General features: G+C 41.4%; 1 protein-coding gene and 1 long non-coding RNA gene across 4 annotated transcripts in view; one reads left to right on the top strand and one right to left on the bottom strand.

Moving 5' to 3' along the window:
- SYNE1 (spectrin repeat containing nuclear envelope protein 1) overlaps window positions 1–26,729 on the top strand; it is a 392,090-nt gene that overhangs the window by 326,036 nt on the left and 39,325 nt on the right. For all 3 annotated transcript variants that reach the window (XM_059700015.1, XM_059700013.1, XM_059700014.1), the window contains 5 exons: window positions 388–582; window positions 3,592–3,717; window positions 6,878–7,033; window positions 12,352–12,510; window positions 15,885–16,051. In XM_059700015.1, the coding sequence (XP_059555998.1) occupies window positions 388–582; window positions 3,592–3,717; window positions 6,878–7,033; window positions 12,352–12,510; window positions 15,885–16,051 (803 nt within the window). The remainder of the gene's footprint in view (window positions 1–387; window positions 583–3,591; window positions 3,718–6,877; window positions 7,034–12,351; window positions 12,511–15,884; window positions 16,052–26,729) is intronic.
- On the bottom strand, window positions 18,877–21,270 carry LOC132236777 (uncharacterized). The gene is made up of 2 exons (XR_009453357.1): window positions 21,229–21,270; window positions 18,877–19,025 (listed from the first exon to the last, which is right to left on the bottom strand). It is a non-coding gene; the product is annotated as an uncharacterized LOC132236777 (long non-coding RNA).

The raw sequence follows: 26,729 nt of genomic DNA on the forward strand, positions 1-26,729 counted from the left end.
AGATGTGATCTTTCTTTGAATTAGTTTATATTAAATACGAATTATAAATGTTTTCTGTGGGAGAAATATAAAGATCGTAATGAAATTTTTTAAAAGCACATACACACACATATGATAGTGTGCTCCCTGTGCATAAATTTTATAGAGCAGTTTTCATATTGTCTCATGATTTCATTTAACCGGGAGCAGACACTAGGCCTCTCCCTATTGACTTCTCATTTATTTACATGTAGTTCTCTTCATGCACAAAGTACTTGCTCAGTAAATGCTTACAGGATAAAAGAGGGCATGCTATTTCTGCAAACATCCAGGGTCATTAAAAAATACTGGTAATAGGGAAATGATGAAGGAAAGAACGAGAAAGTAAACAGCTCTGCTTCCTTTCAGTTCAAAGAGAAAGTGTTCCTGCGACAACAAGGCAGCTACATCCTGACCGTGGAGGCGGGCAAGCAGCTGCTGCTCTCTGCCGACAGCGGGGCCCAGGCCGCCTTGCAGGCCGAGCTCACGGAAATCCAGGAGAAGTGGAAAGCCGCCAGCACGCGTCTGGAGGAGCAGAAGAAAAAGCTGGCCTTCTTGTTGAAAGTAGGTTCTGCCCCTTCCTCCAGTAGATGTAGCAGAGCTGCAAGCTCCTCCCATTGGTGTCCCGCAACTCAGATATCGCAAAGGTCCTTGTCAACCTGCGGTGTTCTGACCTCCTATGTCTTATTTACGACTCTGTCCTGTCTTGCACAAACCGGAGAAGTCTCTCCATTTCCAGCAGTTTGTCTCTCAGGAAAATCCCCCAACAAAGTCGTTTTAAGTCTAACAAGACCATGCAAGCGGTGTATTCTGATTGATGGCCAGTGCTAAGCCAGGAGCAATGTGATGACTGTATAAACCCAGACAGGAATGCAAGAGTAGATTCCACTCCCTAGTCTAAGACGTCACAGTGGTTTTCAAGATTGATATCTCTTATTTTATAGCAGGGAAAGAGCTATCCAGCGAGATGCTCTTGATTTGATCTTAGCTTATCCAAGGGTGTGGCTATGAGATAAAACCTCCAGGAGCTGTATTAAGCCTTTGGTTGGATTCCGCTAGCACACTGATCAGGCAGCAAGTTTAGGGAAATGTAAGTTTATCCAGATTCCCCACAATTTGCTTTTCTCCCTCACTTTTCAAGGCCATTTCTAAATACATAATTAAATCAACAGTTGAAAAAGAGCATGGGCTCTGACCTTAGATAAACCCAAGTTAAAACTATAATAAACCAAGTAACCTGGTTGGCTCAACCTCCCTCAACCTCAGTTTCCTCATCTGTAGAGGCGGTATGATGACACCTCTTTCATACTGCATTATGAGGATTTAATGAAATGTTGAAGGTAAATCATGGTGGCACATATTGAGCCCTCAATAAATGATGCTAATTGTCATTGTTAATAATATCATTTTTTAAAAGTGAACACAGCTAAATACTAAAGTTTTAAATATGTTGATACTCACCAACACTTTAATGTGATTGTCTATTAAAATTGGCCTGTAACTTTTTGGATCAAAGGTAATAACTCAAGTGAATGGAATACATTTTGTGGGTTGTTGGTTTTTTTTAATACTTAAAGTGTGCACACCCATTGGGTGTATCCTATTAAATATTATTTAATGATATATTACCTGGGTGTGGGAAACAATCAAAAATGCCATGGAACATCTGTTAAAGAACAATTATTTGCACACAGCACAATTCATCAGTAACACAATATGCCTGATTCCCTTTTCTTCAGTTTTGCTTTCAGGAAAGGATTAAAAACATTGTAACTCATTCTGTAGAGAACATGTTAATCATACATTTTTCTTTATCTGTGCTGGGATTATTGGACACATTCCTAGGACCTAATAAGGCGAGATGGTTGACTCACTGCATTTGCTTTTCTTGTCAGTCTGTTTGTTGGCATGTGAAACATCCATTTTGATAGATGTTTGCAGACCGTGACATTTTGCTATTTCCTTATAATTCATGTAGTAAGGAGACTTGGCTATAGCTTCAGAATCTAAGCCACCCTTGGAAAGGGAAATCCCCATTCTTTCCTTGTTAAAGTTTATTTTATCTTGAATACACAAGGTCCTATTTGCCTAAGGAGTTTATGAAGCTAAATTTTAATGTTTGGACAGCCTCATGTTACTGTATCTTCCCCCACAGCTATAACAAAATGCTTATCTATTTTTATCTCCGAATTTAATACTCTGAGTAAATGTGCCAAAAATGTAACCATTATAATTCCATGTTCTGCATGGTCACCTACTTTACCATCACTCTTAATTTTGTTATGATAAATAAGGACTTGATCTTTTCCCTTTTTGGATCAATGAATGTTTATTGACTGGATTGATAGGTTTCAAAATGGGTAATGACTTAATTGAGAATGCTGTTCAATTTAAGTAGAAAGAGGATATTTCTGTCTACTCACTTTGTTTAGCATTGATCAACTCAGTGTGGCCTAGGAACACAGGGATATTTGTTCCTGGTAACTAGGAAGAGGGAATGTGGTGATACACTTTAGGACAGGGGTGGGCAACCCCTGGCACGCGTGCAAAACGTGGCACGCCGGTAGCTTTTGCTGGCACGCAAACCCCTCTCTTATAATCTTCCATTTACAATTTTTTTCTTAATATCGACTTTTTTATTTTTCAGATAAATTCAGTGTAGATGCATCTTAGATAAATAAATAATTTTCCATAACATGTATACATTAAAAAATAAATGTATTTTTCATCATCATATACTGTGTTTTTGTCGCTCGAATGAATTTTATTATTTTTTCAAGGTTCTTCACATACGTACACCTTAAGAGATATCAAGTAGGCGTAACATGTTCTCAAAAAATTAGGGTTGGCACGCAGAAGAATTTTGAGTCAGAGATTTTGCTGGTTTTTGCACACTCACAAAAAGATTGCCCACCCCTGCTCTAGGAAATTCCCTAAAGGAATTTAAAAGTGAAATCAGAATCTTGAGCCAAATTCTCAGGTCAGTTAGAAACCAAAAGACATTTGAGTATGGAAGAAATCTAGTCAACGCTTCTTAAAGAAGACAGTTTGGTAAATAGCACCTCTGGGTTGCTGTGTTAAAAATAAGGCACCGGGAGAGGACATAGAAATGACCCAGACAAAGAAAGATGGGTAATGATGGAAGAGATCATGTAAAGAAAAATGCAACATGATTCGGCACCACACGAATTATTAAAAGCAACTCTAGTTGTGTCTCTTTGGAACTCAGTAACTTAAGTTGTGGGGAGGGACCCCTGGGGAGGGCTGATAGAGAGGGGGAAGCCAGGCACGGAGGGCATTAGACAAATTAAGGGGATTTGTTTAGTTGAAGTTAATTTGCACTGGCACTGAGACATCAGATAGGAGTTCACCTGTGGGTAGGGTGCTGTCAAGAATCAAGTCTCTATTCTGATTTCTGTATGTTCTTTCTTTTACTTTTCTTATTACAAAAGAAATACATGTGTCTGGTAAAAAAAAAATCAGGTAATAATTGATGTATGGGAATTCAGAGGGTATTTTTCTTCCAGTTTCCTACAAAAGAATACATCGAATGTCTTTCTCCTCCCATTTTAGGACTGGGAGAAGTGTGAGAGTGGAATAGCTGAGTCTCTGGAGAAACTGCGAACTTTCAAAAAGAAGCTTTCCCTGCCTCTGCCGGACCACCAGGACGAGCTCATTGCAGAACAGATGCGCTGCAAGGTGAGTGACTGGGTTGAGCTTTTTGGTTTGTTTGTTTGTTTGTAATAATGTTTTTAATTGATTTCAGAGAGGAAGAAAGAGGGAGCAAGAGGGAGAAACAATGATAAGAAAATCATTGATCGGCTGCCTCCTGCATGCCCCCCACACTGGGGATCGAGCCTGTAATCTGGGCATGTGCCCTGTTTGGGAATCGAACCCTGACCTCCTGGTTTATAGGTCGATGCTCAAGCACTGAGCCACGCCAGCCGGGCTGGACTGAGCTTTACCTGTCACCTACCTGTGTGCTTCTGCTGTAATAATGCCTTTGAAGGAATAATCAGGTCACACTCCTATGGCGTTGGCATGTAGATGCACGTTCCGGGTATATTGCAACAGAAGTGATCTCTTTACAGCAGCCACACGGAGAGTCATTCTAGCAGAAGAGCCTAGTGCACAGGAGGGAAGGCGAGTCTGGGCCGCATGAGGATCCTGCAGGCAGTGGCCCTGGAGGAGCCCTGCCGTGCAGACTTGACTGTAAGGAACAGCAGCTGTAAATAGCGTCTCAGTCACTGCCTGGGACACAGTCCTCCAGGCACTCAAGGCCCCCTACTTACAGATTATGATTGACACCTCAGAGCGCACTGGGAAGCAATCAGTCACTAATGCAGACCCCTGGCCGCATCCTGAGCTCACTGAGACCAACATGACACAGCAGCTGAAGGATGCCTTCCATTCACACCTGGGAGCCAAGGGTAGTGCCCAAATAGCAGTTCTCTGCTGAGCCACATGCAGGTCAAATCAAAGCTACCTTTAAAAATGTTCTGTGCACATCCTTGTGTTTCCTGTCATTTGCAAATCACTGCACTAGAGTAATTCTGTTTAAAACTTGACACATACTTAAGTAATTTGGATTTTAATCAGTTCTCTGCTTCCCTTTGGCTAAGAAGGTAAGCATTTAAGAAATATTAATTATTAAAGAAATCTAGAAATAAGCATTGTCCTGTGGACTGAAGGATCGCAGGTTTGATTCCGGTTAAGGGCAAGTACCTCAGTTGCAGGCTCAATCCCTGGCCCTAGTCGGGGCACGTGCAGGAGGTAACCAATCGATGTGTCTCTCTCACATTGATGTTTCTCCCTGTCTCTCCCCTTCCCTTCCACTCTGTCTAAAATCCAATGAAAAAAAATCCTCGGGTGAGGAGTAACAACAACAAAAAAGAAGTCTAGAAATCATAAAATGTGTGCATATAAGAATTTTTCTTGGATATTAAAATTATGGCTATTCTTTGAAACTTGAGAGAGTCAGACTTAGGAAAAATAGAAGGTAGTAAGTGTGCTTTACATCGTGGATGGTGAGTGAAATAATATCACGAGGTATGAATGCAGAAGTATGCAAAGATTTAAGAGAGTTTATGTTTAATCTGTGATTGTAAGTGCATGAAGAATGACTGAAGAAACCTTCAGTAACCAGGCATGGGCATTTATCAGCTCCTTCCCTGTGCCAGTGACTGTATCAATGTCCTCTTGGTTGTCATGAGCACAGCTCACAAGAACAACCTTTTATTTCCCTACTACAGGTGTGAAAACTTCTAGAAGTTTAATAGCTTTTCAAAGTTAGTAAATATCAAGGTTGCCTCAGTCCAAAGGCTTTATTTTTACCACATGGACTCAAGTCAGGGAGTCTGGGAGTCTGAAAGAGTTGGTTTCTGGTGGTGGTGTTACTTTTTAATTTAATTTATTTATTTATTTTAAACATGTTTTTATTGATTTCAGAGAGGAAGGGAGAGGGAGCGAGAGATAGAAACATCAATGATGAGAGAGAATCATTAATTGGCTGCCTCCTGCATACCTGCCTACTGGGGATCGAGGCTGCAGCCCTGGCATGTGCCCTGATTGGGAATTGAACCGTGACCTCCTGGTTCATAGGTCGATGCTCAATCACTGAGCCATACCAGCTGGGCTGTTGTTACTTTTTAATCTATATACTAAATCTGATGTTTGAGTTTGAAGTTAAAAACTGTTGTAAAAAGAGGAAAACCTTTACATTGGCATGGCAACGTAATATGTCTATGGATATAAACAGGAATGCTGCATATTTAATATACCTGGATGATTTGCTCTTTCAGCCAAATACTGTTACCATGGGATCTCATCTCCCAAAATACAGGACACTTACAAACATGCCCTGCTATTAAGTTTGGAGATTAAAAGGATGCACTTTGGTCCAGCTCCCTTCTACTCTTCCCCCAAACCACCCTTAGCTGCAGAACAAACAATTACCTAGAAAATTCAGTCTGAACCTTCATTTGCTTAAATTGCCTAGGATGTTAGCCTCTGATAGCCGTTAATTGCCTTTGCCTTTGGAAATTTGTCTGCTATGTGAAGAGACAAAAAGAGAGGGGAAAAGCCACGTGAAATATTCTATTTATATATTAAATTAGCTGGAATCTAAGATCATCAAGAGCTGCCAAAAAGCATTAGTTATGCAAATTGGAAAATCTGTACAAACATTGCAAACACTAATGTCAACCTATTCAAATATTTTTTATGATTTTTTTTCTTAAATCGGTTCTCCCCAAAATCAGAAGATATGTATTTGGACAAGTTACTTTAAGAAATCTCTAATCCTGCAAAAAAGGCATTCAGCCCATTATTTTAATTTGAGTAAAATTATCACTAGACCTTCTCAACTTTTACCTTATAATTCTATATCACAGAATGTAGCAATTCATAGTGTTTGAACATGAAAGTTCAATCTAAGAGTTTGTTTTTAAAAAACAAACTAAGAGGCAGTTTTTAAAAAATATATTTCATTAATATGATCAGTAACTCAGAACTAGAAAAATGGATGGGCTAGGAGTTTATGAAGTCAGTTTAAAAGTAAAGAAGATCAATGAGGTAATGCAACTTCAACTCCTCAACTTACAAAAGACGATCAAAAATGATCAGTGAAATGATGATAGATGGTGGAAAGATTCTGTAGGCAATCAGATATTTTATCAGAACTTGGAAAATGATCAAATCATGTGGAAGAAAATAACTAGTTACCAAGTTAGATGTTCAAACAGAGAGTGGGGTGGAAAGGTAATTGTATCAAGAAGGGGTCTCGAATACACTTCAGAAATTGTTGAGGGTAGATGTCCATGAGTATTCAAGTTTGCGTGTTTGTTTGTCTTTAATCTAGGAATTGGAAACTGCAGTGGGCAGCTGGACAGATGACTTGGCACAGTTGACGTTACTGAAGGACACCCTCTGTGCCTACATCAGCGCTGATGACGTGTCCATGCTGAACGAACGTGGGGAGCTTCTGCAGAGGCAGTGGGAAGAACTGTGCCGCCAGGTGAGAGGAGTTCTAGACTCCACACTAGCTCAGGGAGGTGGAATACGGGGCCATGATTTGAAATGTCTGGTAGCGTGGCCCACGTTTGGATGGGTCTCATAACTCATCGTAGGCACAGAGGGAGAAATCTGTTATGACAGGTATATTTCAGACGAACTGGGGCCATGGGCCCAGGAAGCAGTGTGCAGATGATGTTTTGTTGAGTTGCACAGTTGAAACCGATGTGGTTTTGTGAACCAATGTCACCCCAATAAAGTAATAAAAAATATGTTAGGTGAAGGCAAATCATGCCTTACCATGGCATGTGAGATGCATTCATTCAAACTGGATTTTGCTCTCTGTTTCACTGGCTGGCATAATATTTTTAAGAGGAAACACGGTTCTGCAGTTCACGGTTGTGGTTTTGCTAGGTAGATATGGGTGGTCTGTTTCTTACTTTCCACGTGTGAAGACCGTTGTTTTCTCTGCGGGTTTAGATAATACTGCGGGGCTGGTTCTGTCCACGGCACATTGTTACTGCCGATTTATCGTGGTTATTTTCAATAATTCAGATTATAATTGCCTGCTATGTGTGCAATGCCTTGAAAGAGACCCCAGATTGGGTTTTGATTTGCAAACGAAAGGAAAAGATTGGTGCAAGGTAGCAAGAAGACATGCGAGGCAACAGGAATAACATTGATTAAAGGCCCGCAAGTGAAGAACAGGCCCTGACCTTGAGTCTTGAGACCACACCCTCCAGGAAGCAGGGACCATGTCTGTCAGGCTCCTTCCTGTACCTGGTTGTCTTACCTGACACATAATAAGCTGTGATGCATATTTGTCCCATCTACCAGTCACTGTAATTGTTGTGAATTTCACAAGCTATAGTAGATGTCGCTAGTATCAAGTTTACAATGGAGCAGAGACTAAAATCAGTCAGAAGGATCGATGCAATGAAGGAAAAACTGGGTTAAAACAATGTATGAAGATGTAAGCAAATTGAGGGCAATGTGGATTGCGAGAATTAAGAAAATGCCTGTTGAAGAAGATACATCTTGAACTGAGATGGGGAGCATAGGTGAGGCATGCGGCCCGCCAGCCGTGAGTTTGACATGCTTGGTGTAGAGGGCGCAAGCAGATGTGTTGGACATGGTGGCAGCTTGAAAAGAGGCAGAAGAGTGGAGCAGGCGTAGAATGATGAGGAAGAGACACTTGAGAAGGAGCTGCTGGGCCTCCCCTTTCAGGCCAGCTATGCTCCAATAGAGATCTCTTCTCTGCCTTCCTCCCACATCCTCCGACGTTAGCAATGCTTCTCTTCATGCTTCAGAAAACATTAAAACAGCATTCAAGAGCCTTTTAGCCTCTGGATTCATTTAACATCAATAAGAAATTTGTCGGTGGGTAAATTTCCCTCTGTATGTTTAGATTAAAAACCCTGACATTTCGCAGGCCGTGAGCAAGGGGAAAATCCTGGAGCACCCTGGGTAAATGTGTGAAAAGTTTCCCACGAACGCATGCTATACTTTTAAAAAGGAGAAACGAAACGTAAGAGGTGATTTTCATAAAGGTGCCAATGTTTTGAGTTAAAAATTAATTACCCACTTTCCACAGAGCTCCATATTCTCAGTGCAGACAGTGAGAAATTTACCTCGAGTGTGATCATGGCAATCACATGTTTTATTATTGTCTGAATTTTTTAACCCAAAATCAATACATTACATATTTTTTAATGTAAAGATTTATCATGGCATGTCACATAAATGACAGCTAATTTGGTGGGTACAAATAATGAAAAATGATCACAACACTGTTTAGTTACTTTCATGTTATTTGTTTTTCTTGAAATTCAGGAACATCTTGCACTACTTGCTGACTCAGTACTTTTCAGTACATTATGTGTAATGATTTGGACTAGATCCATTTCTCTGGCTGATTGGGGTCTGTAAAGCTTTCAGAGAGAGGACACTTTAGAGAGAGTCCTCTGGACTCCCACATCCCTTTTGGTCTGTGCCATCATGGTCAGTGTACTGTTCCCCTCCTCCCCTTTTTCTCCTTCCTCTCCTCCTCCTCCTCCTCCTCCTCCTCCTCCTCCTCCTCCTCCTCCTCCTCCTCCTCTTCCTCCTCCTTCTCTTCCTCGTCCTCTTCCTCCTTCTCCTTCTCCTTCTTCTTCTTCTTTTTTAGAGAGAGTGGAAGGGAGAGAGGAGCAGGAGAGAGAGAGACATTCACTAGTTTCCCCCTGCTCGCCATTGGGTCCAGGGATTGAAACTCTAACCAAGGTATGTGCCCTTGACCGGAAATCGAACCTGAGACCTTTTGGTCTGCAAGCTGAAAATCTGACCACTGAGCTAACCTGACCAGAACTTTTCTTCTTTTTTTAATGTTTATGACTTTATTGCAAAATTATGAAGTTCTGGAGGACAAAGACTATTTCTTTTTATTTCCAGTGTGTAGAACAGCTAAGTGTTCATATGCTTATAATGTAGACAAGACTTTCGAACATTTATTTTATGTTTTTATGCTTGCGTTCCTCTAAATATAAAAAAATGACAAGGTTTCTGAATATTGGAAGTTAAGAAGATTATGATTATCTAACACTTTTTGCTTTAAGAAAATGTACTGTGTAAAAATACCACAAGAGTCCTAGCAGGTTTGGCTCAGTGGATAGAGCATCAGCCTGCGGACTAAAGGATTCGATTCTGGTCACGGGCACATGCCAGGGTTGCAGGCTCGATCCCCAGTAGGGGTCATGCAGGAGGCAGCCGATCAATGATTCTCTCTTGTCATTGATGTTTCTGTCTCTCTCTCCCTCTCTCTTCCTCTCTGGAATCAATAAAGAAATATATTTTAAAAAATAAAAATAAATCAGTCAGAGTTTACTCATGGTTGGGCCAAAGGTGCCGCCAGGAGAGAAGTGTAAGGAGGAATATAGATTAGTTACTAGGTCTTGACTTAGTGTTTCCGGAGACATTCTATCAAGTATAAAACCACAAAAGGAAATGGGCTTGTGTCTAGGCCTCATTTTCAAAGTCACAGACGGGTTTTAAACACAGCACTACCGCTCTGCCAAGAGCAGGGAGTCGGTGCTGGTTCCAATGGAAGCTGTCGATGAGCAGGCGGGAGTAACCAGGACTTGGGTGGGGATGCAGAAGATGTGCCGTAAGTAGACTGGGCAGAGGAGAGTTCAGATAGAAAAGTGTCCTGTTTTCAAATAGGCTCCCCAGATGCTTGGCTGTGACTGTGCAGCCATAGATGATACTTGCTTTTATTCCTGTTTGGGTTTGTAGATCCTGTGTGTAATGCTAGTTGAGGTATAAATATATCATCATTGTAATAGCTCGTTGTTTTTCAAATTGTCATGGTAAAAATATTTGAAGTAGAGGAGGATGTGTTTCCTGTTCAGCTGCCTCACTCTGGGGGTTTTAGCCAGGACTCGTCAGCTGTTGGCAAAAGCAGTATGTTTATGCCCTTGAGAAAATGTAAGTGCTAAGCTGGTAAATTTGAGGGTTTCCACCAAACCCAAAGAAAGAGATATTAGCGTTCCCTTACCATGCAGCTTAAATATTAGTTTTACAAACCACAAGGAAAACGCTGTCCCTGTTATGAATTAAATCTTTTGAAAAACGTTCGGTGCCAATTTGTAACCAAAAGTGCAACTTAGCTGGAGCCTACCTGTTTCTCTCCCAGCTCTTGCTCTACGTAAGCACATGAAAGCCACACTTCCGGTGTTGATCAACACTAGAGATATATGTCCTAGCTGCTTGGTGGAGATATAGAATGCAGGAATGTCAAGGAGAAAAAAAATGAAAAACTCAAATGATGCCCTAGAGGCATATACAGTGGTTGTAGTATATTAATGACCAGTTTTTGTTACGTCTTTAGTATTTACTGGTCATTTTCTTAAATTATTTTATTGTTTGTATTCTATTATGAACCTACTGTATTCCAGTATATAGGACAATGCTTGGTACATAGTAGACACTGGTTTACTGCAAACAATAAACATTTTTTATTGAATTTATTAGGTTGACATTGGTCAATAAAATTATATAGATTCCAGGTGTACAGTTCTATTATACATCATCTGTATATTGTATTGTGTGTTCACCACCCCAAGTCCAGTCTCCTTCCATCACCATTTATCTCCCCTATACCCTCTCACCCCCATTTCCCTCTGGTAATCACCATACTCATAGACAATAAATATTTGTTGAAAGAGTTTTGGAACCAATCTTAAGATTAATTTACGAGTGAAAAAAGTAAGGCTTAAGAGAAGATGATTAGCCTTGCCCTGATCATATCATTAGTAAATGATGAAGACTGTTTTGAATCTCAGCTGTGCCTGGATATTTGATCATAATGTTATATTACAGCCTGTATCAGACTTGGGCTTTACTGCTTCTACCTCCTACTGACTATAAATAAATGCCTCAAATGCATCTAACCTCCATTTCTATCTCTTGAATGTGGATAGTAATACCTTCCTCTCAAATAAATAGTACTATTTTTCTCTAATGCAGTCATCTTTCCTGCAGATGTCGTTGAGAAAAGCCCTAGAATTCACTCTTGTCCCTGGCCAAAATTTGGGAGAATAGGAAGGGAGAAGCTACACATAGCAAGACCTATTACTCTTAAATCTCAAGGGCAAGAGTGTCTACTTTTTTTCTTGGAAAACGGTTGCATTGAGAAGCTCCAATTAGGAAAATATTGTTTCAGCTTGGACATCACTGAACCAGAACCATCAGCTGCACTCTTGACTCTCTGAATGAAAAAGAAAAAGTCACATTCACCGGAAAATTCAAAATCGTAGGGGTGCAGGATACTGTGCACGGTGCTGTCGGAGTTCTAGAGGAAAGGGGAGCAGGGAGGAGGGGGTGTAGTCTTATCCTCCACGCTGTCTGGAGTAGCTTAACATCGGTGACATTTGTTCCAAAACTTCCCACCTGTTTTCTTAGCCTTTTCCATTCCTACTGGAATCCACCCAGGTAAATGCACTGCTCTTTGTTCCGTATTTTTTGGCCCCAAGAAAACTTGGGCTTTTTTAGTGAAAGTGCACGATCCTGTATTCTATCTACACGGAACTCACTGTCGCGTGGAGCTGGAGTGTCAGCACCTGTCATACATGACTGTGCCCGTGTCTCCTCACGGGGGAAAGTACAGGGTTCACGTCTCCCACTTGTATTTAAGAGCCGTGTTCCCAGGCCTGAGCCGCAGGGAGCAGCACCTAAGGAGACGCACTGTTGTTCCTATCAATCGGCCCAGAGTTTGCTGGCTCTTTCCCTCTGGGTATGAGCTCCACTCTGACCATCCTTTTGTGTTTTCTCTCCTTTTCAACTTTCCAGCTCTCCCTACGGCGGCAGCAGGTCAGCGAGAGGCTGAATGAATGGGCCGTCTTCAGTGAGAAGAACAAGGAGCTCTGCGAATGGCTGACGCAGATGGAGAGCAAAGTTTCCCAGAACGGAGACATCCTCATTGAGGAAATGATCGAGAAGCTCAAGAAGGTAGGGCCGCCCGGCCGCATCTGTTTTCACCCTCCCTGTGCTGAGGCCTGCGGTAGGCGTGGGTAGGCCGCGCGCACAATTACTTTCCATCAAGGCAGCACTCTCTTAGGAACGTTTCCTTTTTTTAATATAAAATAAACTTGCATGGAAAGGCCTCCTTTACTTTAAAAGTATTTTCTTTTGTTGATTTGTTTATTTTTAAGTTTAAATTTTATTTCTCAATAACTGTTTATATTCAGTATTATTTTGTATTAGTTTTAGGTGTACGGTAGAGTGGTTAGATGACCATATACTTGTAAAGTGGTCCCCTGATATTTCAAGTACCCGCCCGGTACCGTGGTTATTACAGTATTATTGACTATATTTTCTACACTTTACCTTACCTCCCCCAGGACGGTTCTGTAACTGCCAGTTAGTATTTCTCAATCCCTTTACGTTTTTCACCCAGTCCCCCAACCCCTTTAGCATCTGGCAACCATCAGTCTGTTCTCCGTATCTCTGAGTCTGTTTCTGTTGTGTTTGTTCATTTAGTTTGTTCCTTACATTCCACATATATGTGCAATCACAGAGGATTTGTCTTTCTACAGAGACTGTTTTCAATTTGTTATGAAATAGAATATTTGCTGATAATGTTCAATATTTTGGACTTTTAGTTACTGGTCCAGTGGGCATCATTTATGTGTAGGAGGTAATATCACAGAGAAGAATTAAAAAAAACAAGAACAACTTAGGATCAATTAAACTGAAATTTTCTTCTTTTTAAAAATTATTTTTATTGATTTCAGAGAGGGAGAGGGGGAAAGAGAGAGAGAGAAACGTCAACATGAGAGATAGTCATTGATCAGTTGCCTCCTGCGTGCCCCTCTCCCCCTTGGGGATCTGAGCCCACAACCCGGGCATGTGCCCTGACCATGACCTCCTGGTTCATAGGCTGACACTAAACCACTGAGCCACCCCAGCTAGGCTGACATTTTCTTTATAAAACAGGATTTATAGTCACAGGAATGAGAACTTTTCTGAGAATTTTGGTTTAGCATTATTCTCAAGTTATATATTATTATTAAAGTATTTTATATATTCACATGGATTTAGAACATTTCTATATCTTTATAGGGCTGATCAAATTTACCAGCAGTGAAAACTGCTTTGAAGATTTTAGTGGTATTTCCACATAGTTTTGAACAATCACTGTATTCTAGGTTATGTTTCTCGTTAGCACATATCACCATCTGGTGTACAGTGTCTTCTCCACTCTCTTGTTCATTATCTGTCTGCAGTGGGAGCCCCACGGGACTCGTAGCTTCCCTGGAACAGGGACTTGGTCTGTTTTGTTCATCACTCCATCTCCTTCACTCAGAATAATGCCAGCTTCTCATAAGCTTTGTGTTAGCCTTCCCCAGTGTCTCTTCCTTTCCTTTGGTAAGAGTACCTCCAAGGTCTCTGAAAATAAATATAAATGGGTATCAGGAAAAAATTTCTGTACTCATGCACACATACAAAGAAAGATAAAAACTCCAAAGCAACACGTAATATGAATTTACTTCATAGGTTTCCACTTACAATTGCAAATTCTAAGGATAAACGTTTGTATTTTGATATCATAATCCTTTCAAATGTGGGCTGAGGTGATATAGATTTCATGTAAGCATCTGCTAATAGCTCTGCTAGTTTCTGAGCATCAGAGAATGTCCCACTAGACATGATTAACGTACTGTAGGTGTTGTAGTGAAGTTTGCTATAGAATAAATGTTGGCTAAGTCTATCTATATTTTCATTGATTTTCTTCATGAAATTTAAGATGCATAGTTTGGGGATACGGAAAGAAACTAGCCCTTGAATGATATACAGTTGTAATTTAAAATTTAAATTTTTTTAAAATTTTTTACAGTTAATTTTGTTACACTATTTGGCACAATGTTAGGAATCATCTTTAAAATATTAACTACTATTTGTATATAAAATAAGTTATGGAATTGAAAAAGAAGTCTTTATGAGCTTGTCTCTTGTGCTGTCTCTTTTGTACAGGAAAATAGCACCGAGGCTTGGTCATTTTAGCAATATTAGCAAAAAGCAATTAATAAACAGACTGTAACCAAGACACTGGAATTAACAGTTAAAAACATTTTCATCTGAAAGACAGCCCAAGAGCATTATTTTGCTATAAATATTAGGCTTAGAGTAATTCATTTGAAATAAAGATTTCTCAGTAAGATTATCTCAAGTGTTAGTAAGTGCATCCAATGTATTGGTCTTTGAACCCCATCATGTTGAAGTAATATAAAGAGGAGGGCAGGTGGGGGTACAAAAGATTGGGTCTTATCACTCTGGAAGAGAGTAGGAGGGTCACTGGATGGGGAGTGCAGGTAGAAGTGGAGGGGAGGTACCTTTCAGCATCACTTTAGTCATAACATTGCGTGGCCTGTCTCCTGCAGATAGGCCACATGTAGCCTGATCTCCTCATCCACAGCAATCCTGAAGAGGAGCTAGTGCCAAAATTGGTAAAGAAAGGAAGAAAGTTCGAGACGCATTGATCTCCTAAGACTAGTGGTTATTATTCTTGAGAGTTAATTTGCCATTGATTTATGTGTTATAAAACATTGACATATTATAGAGGATGTCTCTTTAAAATGAGGGTCCTACTCTTTTTTAAAAATACATTTTTATTGATTTCAGAGAGGAAGGGGGAGATAGAGAGAGAGAGATAGAAACATCAATAATGAGAGAATCATTGATCGGCTGCCTCCTGCATACCCCCTAATGGGGATCGAATCCGCAACCCTGCCATGTGCCCTTGACTGGAATTAAACCTGGGACCTTTCAGTCCCCAGGCCGACACTCTATCCACTGAGCAAAACCAACTAGGGCAAAACTACTCTTAAAACATTCTGCATTAATAACGATTGACACACACGTACACTTACATTTATATGTTAAATACACACACACACACACACACACACACACACACATCGTGTAAGCCCCTTGGGCAGCTATTTGTATGAGAACTAATTCTAACTATAATGTCAGGTTGGTGGTTATAAGAAGGTATAATAACCCAGCATTAAAATCCTTCAAGTTTTGTCTTTTGTATCTATGTGTGTGCCTTTGTTTTTTAATGCCCATTTTATGTAAATACAAAGCACCTCCTATTCCCTTGTAAGATATCTACATAAAAATTTGATGTGGACTCTGCATACATACTGCAAATAATAGGTTCCATTTGGTTTGTGCACATGGGCGGATATTCAAAGTGTTCCTCACGTCAGAACTACTTCCAAGCAGCAGGAAACTATAATTATATGCTTCCAGGACAGCCAGGCTGCAGGTATCAAGAATATGCTTTCTGACCTCTGGGATTGCTATTTATTGCGCAGGATTATCAAGAGGAAATTGCTATTGCCCAAGAGAACAAAATACAGCTCCAACGAATGGGAGAGCGACTCACTAGAGCCAGCCACGAGAGCAAGGCCTCGGAGATCGAATACAAGCTGGGCAAGGTCAATGACCGGTGGCAGCATCTCCTGGACCTCATGGCAGCCAGGTAAAGGGCCTGTCAGCAGGACAGGTGTGCGCAGAACTTTAACACTTTCACTCCGCCTTCCAGCCAAAGGCAACCCAGCACATCTCTCCGCGTTCTTTATCCATTTTAACCGTTTTAGTTCACCCTTTTCTCAAAGATGCCACTTGCATTAACTTTAAAATGCTCCTTACTTCGTAAGTTTAGTGGTGTTTACAGTTAGCTGAAAGAAAGTCATGTGCAATCAAAACTCTTTCCCAGGAAAACAATTCTTTTTTCAGACTTTCATGGGTATTCAGCTTGCTGCTAAGGAGTGAAACTGGTTTTTAAAAAAAAGCTGTCACATTCCTACTATATTTCTGGTTAGCAAGGGAAAATTCTGATCACTGCCACTCTGCTCAGTTGTAAAAATAACCCGCTGCTTTATTGTAAATTTGTCCTTAGCTTTAAGAACTGTAAGTGTCTGCCTTCTATTTGAGAGAATATTACGTTCAGTTTTTGTTGCAGAAGGGCAGGGTGAGTAAAACAGATAAAAATAAAAAATATATAAGGGTCTCTACTAGCCTATAAACATCTGATATGATTGAATGAGGCACCATGGTATTTGATATAAAAAGAGGGAATGACTAAGTAGATGCTTTATTTTAGGTGAACTTTGCTTCATGCTGGAATGTAGGCTCCATGAAGACAGGGACCTTTATCCACCCTGTCCACTGTGTGTCACAAACACCAAGAGCAGTGCCTGGATGTAATTTGGGCTCAATAAATATTTGAATAGATGAATGAATGAATGAATGAATGAATGAATGAATGAATGAATACTTGAATGGATATTCTTTATGGCAATTAGGAGACTTGTAATAAATGCTACTGATTTACAGCCATTTTGGAGTTATCCTCAATATGCTGTTTTTTAAAGTATTTGATCAGAAGTATATATGTGTGTGTGTGTGTGTGTGTGTGTGTGTGTGTATTTACATTCAATATTATCTTGTATTAGTTTCAGGGGTACAGCATGGTGGTGAGACAATCACATACTGTACAAAGTGCTCCCCAGATGTTTCCAGTACCCACCTGGCTCCGTACATAGTTATTGCAGTGTTATTGACTATTTTCCCTAGGCTATACTTTACATCCGTGATTATTCTGTAACCACCAATCCGTACTTCTCAGTCCCTTTACCTGTGCCACCTGGGACCCTTGCCTTAGCCGTGCTGCATCAAGCTGGACAGGAAATAGTGCCTTTTGAATACCGTGTGCCCCACAAACAGCAGTACAGTTCCATATGCTAATTTTGAAAACACTTACTGTATTTTTCTATACAGAAATGAAAAAGGATCAAAGAAGAAAGTGAGATCGCAGTGTATTTTATTTTAATGCCACAAAAAAGGGTTAAATGTTTATCTATTTTCAAAATGTTTAACAATAGCGCTGTAATAGCTAGCATCTATTGAGCCCTGTTCGTGCCAATGACCATGCTACGGGCCTCAGACACATCTTCTCACGTGTTATTCACAACGCCCTTTGAAGGGAGCATGATGATCATACCCATTTTCCAGATGCAGAGGCCAAGGCTTGGGTTTGCTCATGGTCACTTCCATCCCGAGTGGCAGAGCCTATGCTCCCTGACTCCACAGCCCATGTTCCGGAGCACTGTGCTCTCCGACCTACCAAACTTAGGACTTCCTTGTTCCTGTTCTAGAAAATGCAATTACAAGGAAATTGGGCTCTGTTATTTATTTCAACAATCTAATTTCCCAATCCTTTGTTTGTGAAGTACTGACCATGTAACAGTGACTGAGCGCCTGTGAGAATACAGGGACAGGCCCTTTCTTCAAGGAGTTCATGGTGAGAACACAGACAGGCAAAGACATCAAGGAAAATGACGAGCCCAGTGCTCTAGTAACGGTACCAAAAAGAGATGGGAGCCTACGGTTCAAATAAAGCTACTCTAAAGTTTAGTCATACGTAGTTTTAGGACCCCAATGCTATAGTTGGGCTTCTCAGTCACTGAGAACAAAATCTTATTTCAGAAGGAGAAATTGAACCCCCTTGTGCTATAAATACCCTTGTTAGGGAAGCCACCCCCTTGATAAACATCCCTGGATTCTTTTGCTCCAATTATGACTCATGGATTGGCTTGCATTGCCAGGTAATCCAGTCAAAGTAGTTAATAGTCTTTTTTTAATGTTTAGTGGCTCAATGGCTTTAATGTTTAGTGGCACTATATGAAAGATGTTTTAAATTAAATATGATATAATTTAATCTTAAGCAGCTAGCTTAGTGTATGTCCAGCTGTTAGCCAATATATTGTATCAAATGAGTTAGGTGCTTTCTCCTCAAAGTCATGTGGTTGTTTTTTGTTTTGTTTTTTATAACTTTAATGTCTGGTTTTTCAAGGGAGAATTTTTACGTGTTATTTAGTTTATTTTTCTAAAAAAAATACACATCAGTAAACTTGAGTCAATTAAATATCTCTAAGGTATACGTGCTTTGCACTAGAGTCACAAAAATGCTCAGAGGCCTCTACTTTTGTAGAGTCTCATCACACACAGATCTAACTCCCTCGGGAGACTCTTGTATATTTGTCCACTTCTGACTGTCTCCTTCTGAAGCGGACCCGATGAAATGTTGACCATTGATTTGTCCTGGAGTTTTCAATGCCACACGGTGTTCATTCATAGTTTCCTTGAAGCCTTTCCTAAATGACTCTCCATCACATTAGCTTTCTGTTTCCTTGTTTATCGGAGCTTCACTCATGCACAGACTAAATGGCCATCTCCCACACCCATCTGCCAGTGTGACCTGCCAGCTGCAATATTAAGTTTCCATGTGTCAGACTCACTCACCTCTCTTCCCTCTTCCAGCTTTTTTTCTCACTGATTCATTACCACAGAGCATAGCACAGTTCTGCCTTTCGGCATGTCTACGTGTTCCAGTGCCTTTGTGGGAACTGGAAAGGCTGTTTTTGAAGATGACCATATTTTCGGGTCAATAGCTTCCCAACTAACAGAAACATGGAAAAGGGAGAAAGAAAGAGATTTGGACACACAGGGCAACATAGAAGTCTACACTTGAAACCTATATAATCTTATTAACCAAATTCACCCCAATAAATTTAATAAAAATAAATAAAGAGAAGGATAAGAAAAAAAGGAAGTGAGAGACGAGAGAGAGAGAGAGAGAGAGAGAGAGAGAGAGAGAGAGAGAGAGAATATTCACTGATACTAATTTTACCACCACATATAAATAGAATGCATAGTTGTGAATCAGCTTCCTATATCACCAATGGGTTGACCATTCTGAGTACAAAATAAATGTCTTTTTCATTGAATGTTTAAATTGTCACCAAGCATTATCAGTATTTTAGGGCAACAAAATTTGCTCATTTACTTTCATGGCGTAATGGATAATGTTTTAGTATCCTTTCCGTACTTTCTAGGCCTGCTCAGTTCAGTGTAGCAGTCAGTAGCTACATGTGGCTATCTAAATTTACTGAACTGGAATACAATTAAACTAGAGTTTAGTTTTAATAATAGTCCGTTGTACTGGCCACATTTCCAGTGTTCAGAACCCACATGAGGATGAAGGCTACGTTACTTACTGGGCACTGCAGACAAAGAATATTCCCATCAGCCCAGAAAGTTCTATTGGTCAGCGCTAAGACAATTGAAAGCATTTCTGAGCCCTTGGTTTTCATTAAGAGTCAACATCAGAAACAGTCACCACTATAGTTCCTATAAAACTGTCTTCAAGGATCCTGCCTCTCATCTGGCCAGCGAACCCTGTGCCAAAGCCACACAGCAGCTTTTCTGGAGCTCCGGGCGGACAGGAAGTCTGTCTTTCAGCATGAGTGGTTCTGTGCTTCCTACAATAGGAAATGCACTGTTGAACATTTCCCACCTCAGGATCTGGGATTGTCAGACTCAAGCTATTTGCTCTGTTGCAACAGCTTGTCTCCTGTTATGGATTCATGACCAATATATTCCTTTAAGCAGAGTTTCCATTTTATATTACTGATTGTAAAAACTTCTCAGAGGAGTGATTGTTTTATTTTAAAAATCACAATAGGCTATCTTTGAGTAGAAAGGTTTAAAAATAATTTTATTTATAACTAAGTATGCTGGAGTATATTACTTTTTTAAAAAATATATATTTTTATTGATTTCAGAGAGGAAGGGAGAGAGAGATAGAAACATCAATGATGAGAGAGAATCATTGATTGGCTGCCTCCTGCACGCCCCCTACTGGGGATTGAGCCCACAACCCAGGCATGTGCCCTTGACCAGAATTGAACCCAGGACCTTTCAGTCCACAGGCCAATGCTCTATCCACTGAGCCAAACCAGCTAGGGCTGGAGTATATTTCTTATGTAAAATGCAAGTTTGCTTCTTTTACAAAGAGTGTTTCTCTTTTAAAAGGAGTTGGCTCCTTGCCCTAACTGGTTTGGCTCAGTGGATAGAGCGTCAGCTTGTGGATTCAAGGGTCCCAGGTTCGATTCCGGTCAAGAGCATGTACCTTGATTGCAGGCACATCCCCAGTGGCGAGTGTGCATGAGGCAGCTGATCGATGTTTCTCCCTCATGGATGTTTCTAACTCTCTATCCCTCTGCCTTCCTCTCTGTAAAAAATCAATAAAATACATTTTAAAAGTAAATAAATAAATAAATAAATGAATAAAAAATAAAAGGAGTTGGCTTCCACAGCCAGAGCCCAACATCTTGTTTTATTTTACTTGCAATTTGCTTAGCAAATGTTATTTATGTCTTTATTTATTTGTGTGTTTGTATACCTTCATCCAAAAAGGATTTAAAGCAGCCAGCATGAGTCACATTGTATTAAATTACCAGTAATTAATAACTTGAAGTTTCTTTTCTTTAAAAGCTTAAATTATGAAATTAATATAGACTCAGTGCAGAAAATTTGGAAACTGGAAATTCACCAAAGAAAAAAAGTTGCCTGAAATTCCACCAAGCAAATGAACAGATACTTTTTAAAAATCACCATACAGTGAACATGTTATTTTTATCACATTATATCATTATTTTTAAAAGGACGAAGGCTTTGACTATGTAAGTGGAGAATACCATGTCTTCATTCTCTCTCATGCTCAAATAGCCTATCCCCGGGTAAGACCAAGCCCCCTCCCGGACTAGCTTTCCCATCCCGCCTTCCCGAACAACCCCAGAAACTCCTCCTTACACCCCTAAGCTGGCCAGGAAGCTGAAGAAAAAGAGAAGTTGCTCCTTTTTGCTACTGCAATGGGCTACCCTTGTGGAGGGCTTGTTTGTTTGCATTTGGATGATTTACGGTTTTCACATATCCTTTCCCAGTTAACAAATAGCCCAGGAGGAAAGTGGCCGGTCCCTGCAGAGCGACGGAGTGTCTGCCGCCGGCCTTATTTGTGATCTCCTCCTGCCTTGAGGCCCGGAGCCTCCCCCTCCTTGCAGATTACCGGAGCCTTTTCCCCTCCTCACACTCGTGGCCCGCATTCCAGGAGCTCAAGCCTGGCACATGCTAATGAATGTGGGTTTTATTTAGCAACATGACCACTTGTCACTGCCCAGTGTCATATTATCGGGCAGAGACTTACCAACATTTGTCTAGAGTGAGCATTTTCATATTTCCAAACACAGACAAGGGGAAGCTTTCCTCCCCACGCAGGATTTAGCCTTTTGCTCTGCACAGCTAACTTCTGCAAGTGGAAGCTTCATGGTGGTGGCGGAAGGGCTGCGTGCTCTGAGGATGGCGGAGGACGGCGGCGCGGACGCAGATCTCCCAGACTGTAACTGCGATGTCACCAGGCAGGCATCTCCTTGAGTTTCTTCCATTGTGCATAGCTCCCGGGTTACGTGGGCTTCGTGGGTTGGCGCTCTACTCCGTAGTTGTGTTGCCAGTGCTTAGTGGAGAGGACCGGGGTTAGGAGGTTGTTGGCGTGGACTCCTAAGAGTTATTTGATGGTGTGTTTCTTGTCCCCCTCCTGGGCCGTGGAGCTGGATGAAAAGGTTGATGAACCTGGTTATGGCTTGGCATTCCAGTTGTCTCCGGACTGTATGCGTCATATGAGGGAGATGGCTACAGTAGGGAGCCTGGGGCACAGGAAAGAGACTGGGGAAAAGATCCAGTTAGTCCATCCTTTGCTATTGAAAGGATGGGCTCCTGAGGAAACCGAATCACATCATTGTACCTGAAAGCTGTCCCTGTATTAAGTACAAACCTGCTCATGTTTGAAGAGCCTGGAGGGCTTTGTGTGTGAGAAACAGTTGGTTCTGTTTAGGTTGGGTCGCTAACTAGTATAAAGATTTTGAAACATATGCAAAATGTAGAAATGTATTTCTAAAATAGTAACAGGGCACTGTGCAAATGTTTACTTTGTGATTTTTCCAATTAGAATATCATTGTCTCAGTAATTTTCATTTAATTTTTAAAATTCATTTTCTTATTCCAGAACATCCCCCAAATAAATTCCTACTGTCGAATAGGATTTATTAATGATACTTTTGGTTCTGTTATATTAAGGATATAAATTTTTGGTTTTGGTGTATGGTTGGTTCTACCTAAATAGTTTGAAGGAATGTACTGAGATGTATCTATTATGTGTATGTGTGTGTGTGTGTGTGTTCATGGGACAATGCTAAGAATTAAGAAGCTGGACAACTGGATTTAGTAGCAGGATCCTTATCCAGCAAGGTCGAGTGCCCATAAGGACTGTGGAAGGGGAACCATAAGCTGCAGGGACTTAGAGATTTAACAGGCTTGTAAACGCACCCAGTCCTGTGACGTCTGTAAACATCTATTTTGAATTATAATCCTGGATGCTACCAAAAGAAATGTTGCTCAAACTTCTTAGAATGACAGATACATTAAAATATTGTGACACTTTCTCCAAGGATTTCCTTTAAAGAAATCATGGGGAAAGTATTGAACATTTTCGCTTAAGAAAGAATGATCCTTGTCGTGCAAATACCAAGTTTAATAAACTCAAGGGAGATATATGAGGGTTTTACTACCCATTTTTCTCTCCAACACATAATGTATTTGCTATTTGTAGTCAAATACACTTTTTTAAAAAAATGAAAAAGGAGAACCACTTAAATATTCACCCCATTGACTTCACTAAGATTTACACATTCATTCGAAAGAGGAACTTGTCCCTAATGGACTATATGAACAAGCATTTCCATGTCACGATGCCCTTGACACATTGCGCACTAACTGCTCTGACTGTTGGAACTCCTTCAATATTGTACAAGATAACTAACCCTGTAAATGATTTGGCTGGTATAGACAGTATCCAATGGAACAGTCTTAACTCACACCTCTTTGTGCCTTGGATCTTTTAATCATTTTTGTCAGCAAATTTTGAACCAAGAAAATCAATTTTAGCACAGATAAACCATTTGCAAATGTTGGACCCAGAGGAAAATGTTAAGACTCACTTCATATTAACTAAGTAATATCAAATAAATTTAAAAAGAAAATATGTTAACTAAGTAAAGATATTTTACTTAGAATAGTGATTATTAATGTTTAGCAGGCACTTAATGCACTTCTTTGTGCAGCGCTTACAGTGGCAGGGAAAAAAGAAAAACAAAAGCGGGAATTCACAGCTGCACCTTCCCAAGGAACTTACTGTGGGGGAGAGAAACGTGCAAAAATACTCCCGGGGGTTAAGATACGTGCATGTAGGAAACAAGCACTGAGGTTCTCTCCTAGCCTCTGGCGCCAAAGAAAACCCGGATGACACGATGAGGTTGTTCTAAAACCCTACCCCAAGCATAGTCAGCATGCAGTTCTTCCCAACTCTGAGGACAGGATGCTGGTTAGGTTGAGAGGTCCTGAGAGGACATTCTTGCAGGGGTAACACCAGGACACACACATCTCAGTGCAATGATCTATTCTCCAGTCCTCTTCCCGTAGCTCTATTGATGACCATTTATCTTATAACCGGTTTGGGCCACTAAAGCAGGTGGGCAGGCTATGTTAAATCCCAAGGCCGTGCTGTGCGCATTGCTAGAAGTACACCTGAGCTTGGCATTCGGGAGCCATTCAAAAATTGTCATTTGCCCAGCTGGTGTGGCTCCGTGGTTGAGCATTGACCTATGAACCAGAAAGTCATGGTTGAATCCCCGTTTGGGGCATATGTCAGAGTTGCAGGCTCGATCCCCAGTGTGGGGTGTGCAGGAGACAGTTGATCCATGATTCTCTCTCATCACTGATGTTTCTATCTCTCTCTTCCTCTCCTTCTCTCTTCCTCTTTGAAATCAATAAAAATACATTAAAAAAAATAAAACTGTCATTCCCTGGCTGACACACCATTTCTCATTTCTTAGACATATGAAAAAGATAAATGGATTGTATGTAAAAGTTCTTGGGACTATTATTTAAGGCCAATACCTTGAAATGCCCTGGGGACAGGGTACAATTTATATTTATAAAGTTAATTAGAGAAGTCTTATTTATAATGGAATTATGGGAAGTGATATACATATTGCAATACATGCTTTCTATTCCCTAATTAATAGGCTATCTTGTAAAAGATGACCCTAATTTTTAAATACAATTGAAAAAAATAAGGTAATACACCTAAGAGTGGCTTTATGAACTGAAATGTTATTCAAATATAGGCATTATTTCTATTATCATAATTAATGAAATAAGGGTATTATTATTACCCTGGCCATAGTGAACCTTCTTTAAAAAGTATTTGTGTGACAGGGGAAAAGTGATTGTGTCATGACTAGATTTTTCATCTGATAAACATTGATTTATAGATATATAGAAACTATAAGAGAAGTGGTGATACCAGTTTTATGCAATTAAAAATGATAAAAATGCCCCAAATACTTAGCTTCTGAGATATTTTCTTCACAGCAGTGGCTCTTGACCTGAGAAGCCTATCGAGTGACCTGGGAGGAGTGTAGGGAGGTGGGAAATGAGCAGCAGGCATGTGAAATCTGAAAGCCCCCTGCGTGATCCTGTCACAGTTCTAGCTTGAGAATCACCTCTTTACTATTTGAAAGTAATTGAGCCGAGAAATACTTGATGACTCTGAGTACAAGTTGTCAGTCTTTGAGAACATTCTATTGTACATCTCTGCCTTGAAATATATCACATCCCTCGGATTTTAAAAGGTCATGTTGCTCTTGACTATTTTTTAAATAGATACCTCTTTAGTCAAGCCAAAGTTGACACCTCAAAGATGGAGGTATTGTAGAACTCATCTGCCATTCATCTATATCAGTGGTTCTCAACCTTCTGGCCCTTTAAATACAATTCCTCATGTTGTGAACCAACCATAAAATTATTTTCGTTGCTACTTCATAACTGTAATGTTACTACTGTTATGAATCGTAATGTAAATATCTGATATGGAGGATGGCCTTAGGCGACCCCTGTGAAAGAGCCGTTCGACCACCAAAGGGGTTGCGGCCCACAGGTTGAGAACCGCTGATCTATATGATGATCAGTGTCAAAGGTGATGACATTTCCTGAACCAAAAGGCAGGCCTGAGGGTCCAAAAGAAAACCTGACTTTTAAACAAGGCTGTACCAGAAATCACTCATCGTGTGCTTATCATCCACATCACTGTTCTTTTGAGAGCAGTCTCTACACACTCAGCCATGACAGTTCTCACCAGAAATCTAATAATTGACTTTTTGCTGCTATTTCTTGATGATAATAGAGTTGAGAAATACTATGTGTCCTTCCCAAACTCCTGCTCGTGCCCTGCCCTCCCTTGGAAACACCTTTATAAACTCACTAGGGGCCCGGTGCACGAAATTCGTGCACTGGGTGGGTGTGTGGGGGGAGTGTCCCTCAGCCCAGCCTGCCCCCTCTCACATACTGGGAGCCCTCAGGCGTTGACCCCCATCACCCTCCAATCGCAGGATCGGCCCCTTGCCCAGGCCTGACGCCTCTGACAGAGGTGTCAGGCCTGGGCAGGGGACCCTCATTTCCCCCCATCACTGGTTCTTCCCCCAGCCCAGGCCTGATGCCTCTGCCCAGGCATCAGGCCTGGGCAGGGGACCCCCAGACCCCTCCGATTGCTGGCTCTGCCCCTTGCCCAGGCCTGATGCCTCAGCCAGAGGCGTAGACCCCCCATCACCCTCTGATCACCTGATCGGCCCCTTGCCCAGGCCTGACGCCTCACCAGAGGTGTCAGGCTTGGACAGGGGACCCCCATCTCCCCCCGATCACTGGCTCTGGCCCCCGCCCAGGCCTGAGGCCTCTGGCCCAGGAATCATGCCTGGGCAGGGGACCCCCATCTCCCTCTGATCGCTTGCTCCACCCCCCGCCCAAGCCTGACGCCTCTGACCCAGGCTTCAGGCCTGGGCAAGGGGACCATTATATCCCCCCAATCCCCGGCTCAGCCCCCCTCCCAGGCCTGATGCCTTGGCCAGAGGAGTTGACCCTCATCACCCTCCAATCACCAATCACCGGATCGGACCCTTGACCAGGCCTGAGGCCTCCAGCAGAGGTGTCAGGCCTGGGCAGGGGACCCCCAGCTCCCCGTGGTTGTAGGCTCCGCCCCTGCCCAGGCCTAACGCCTCTGGCTGAGGCGTCCGGCTCGGGCAGCGGGGACCCGCAGCTGCAGCGGCCCCGCGATCGTGGGCTCTGCTTTAGGCCCAGGCAAGGGACCCCTAGCTCCCGGGACTGCCAGCTTCGACCGTGTCCAGCTCCCATCGCTGGCTCCACCCCTA

The sequence above is a fragment of the Myotis daubentonii genome, chromosome 6, assembly GCF_963259705.1.
Source record: "Myotis daubentonii chromosome 6, mMyoDau2.1, whole genome shotgun sequence".
Classification (NCBI taxonomy): Eukaryota; Metazoa; Chordata; class Mammalia; order Chiroptera; family Vespertilionidae; genus Myotis; species Myotis daubentonii.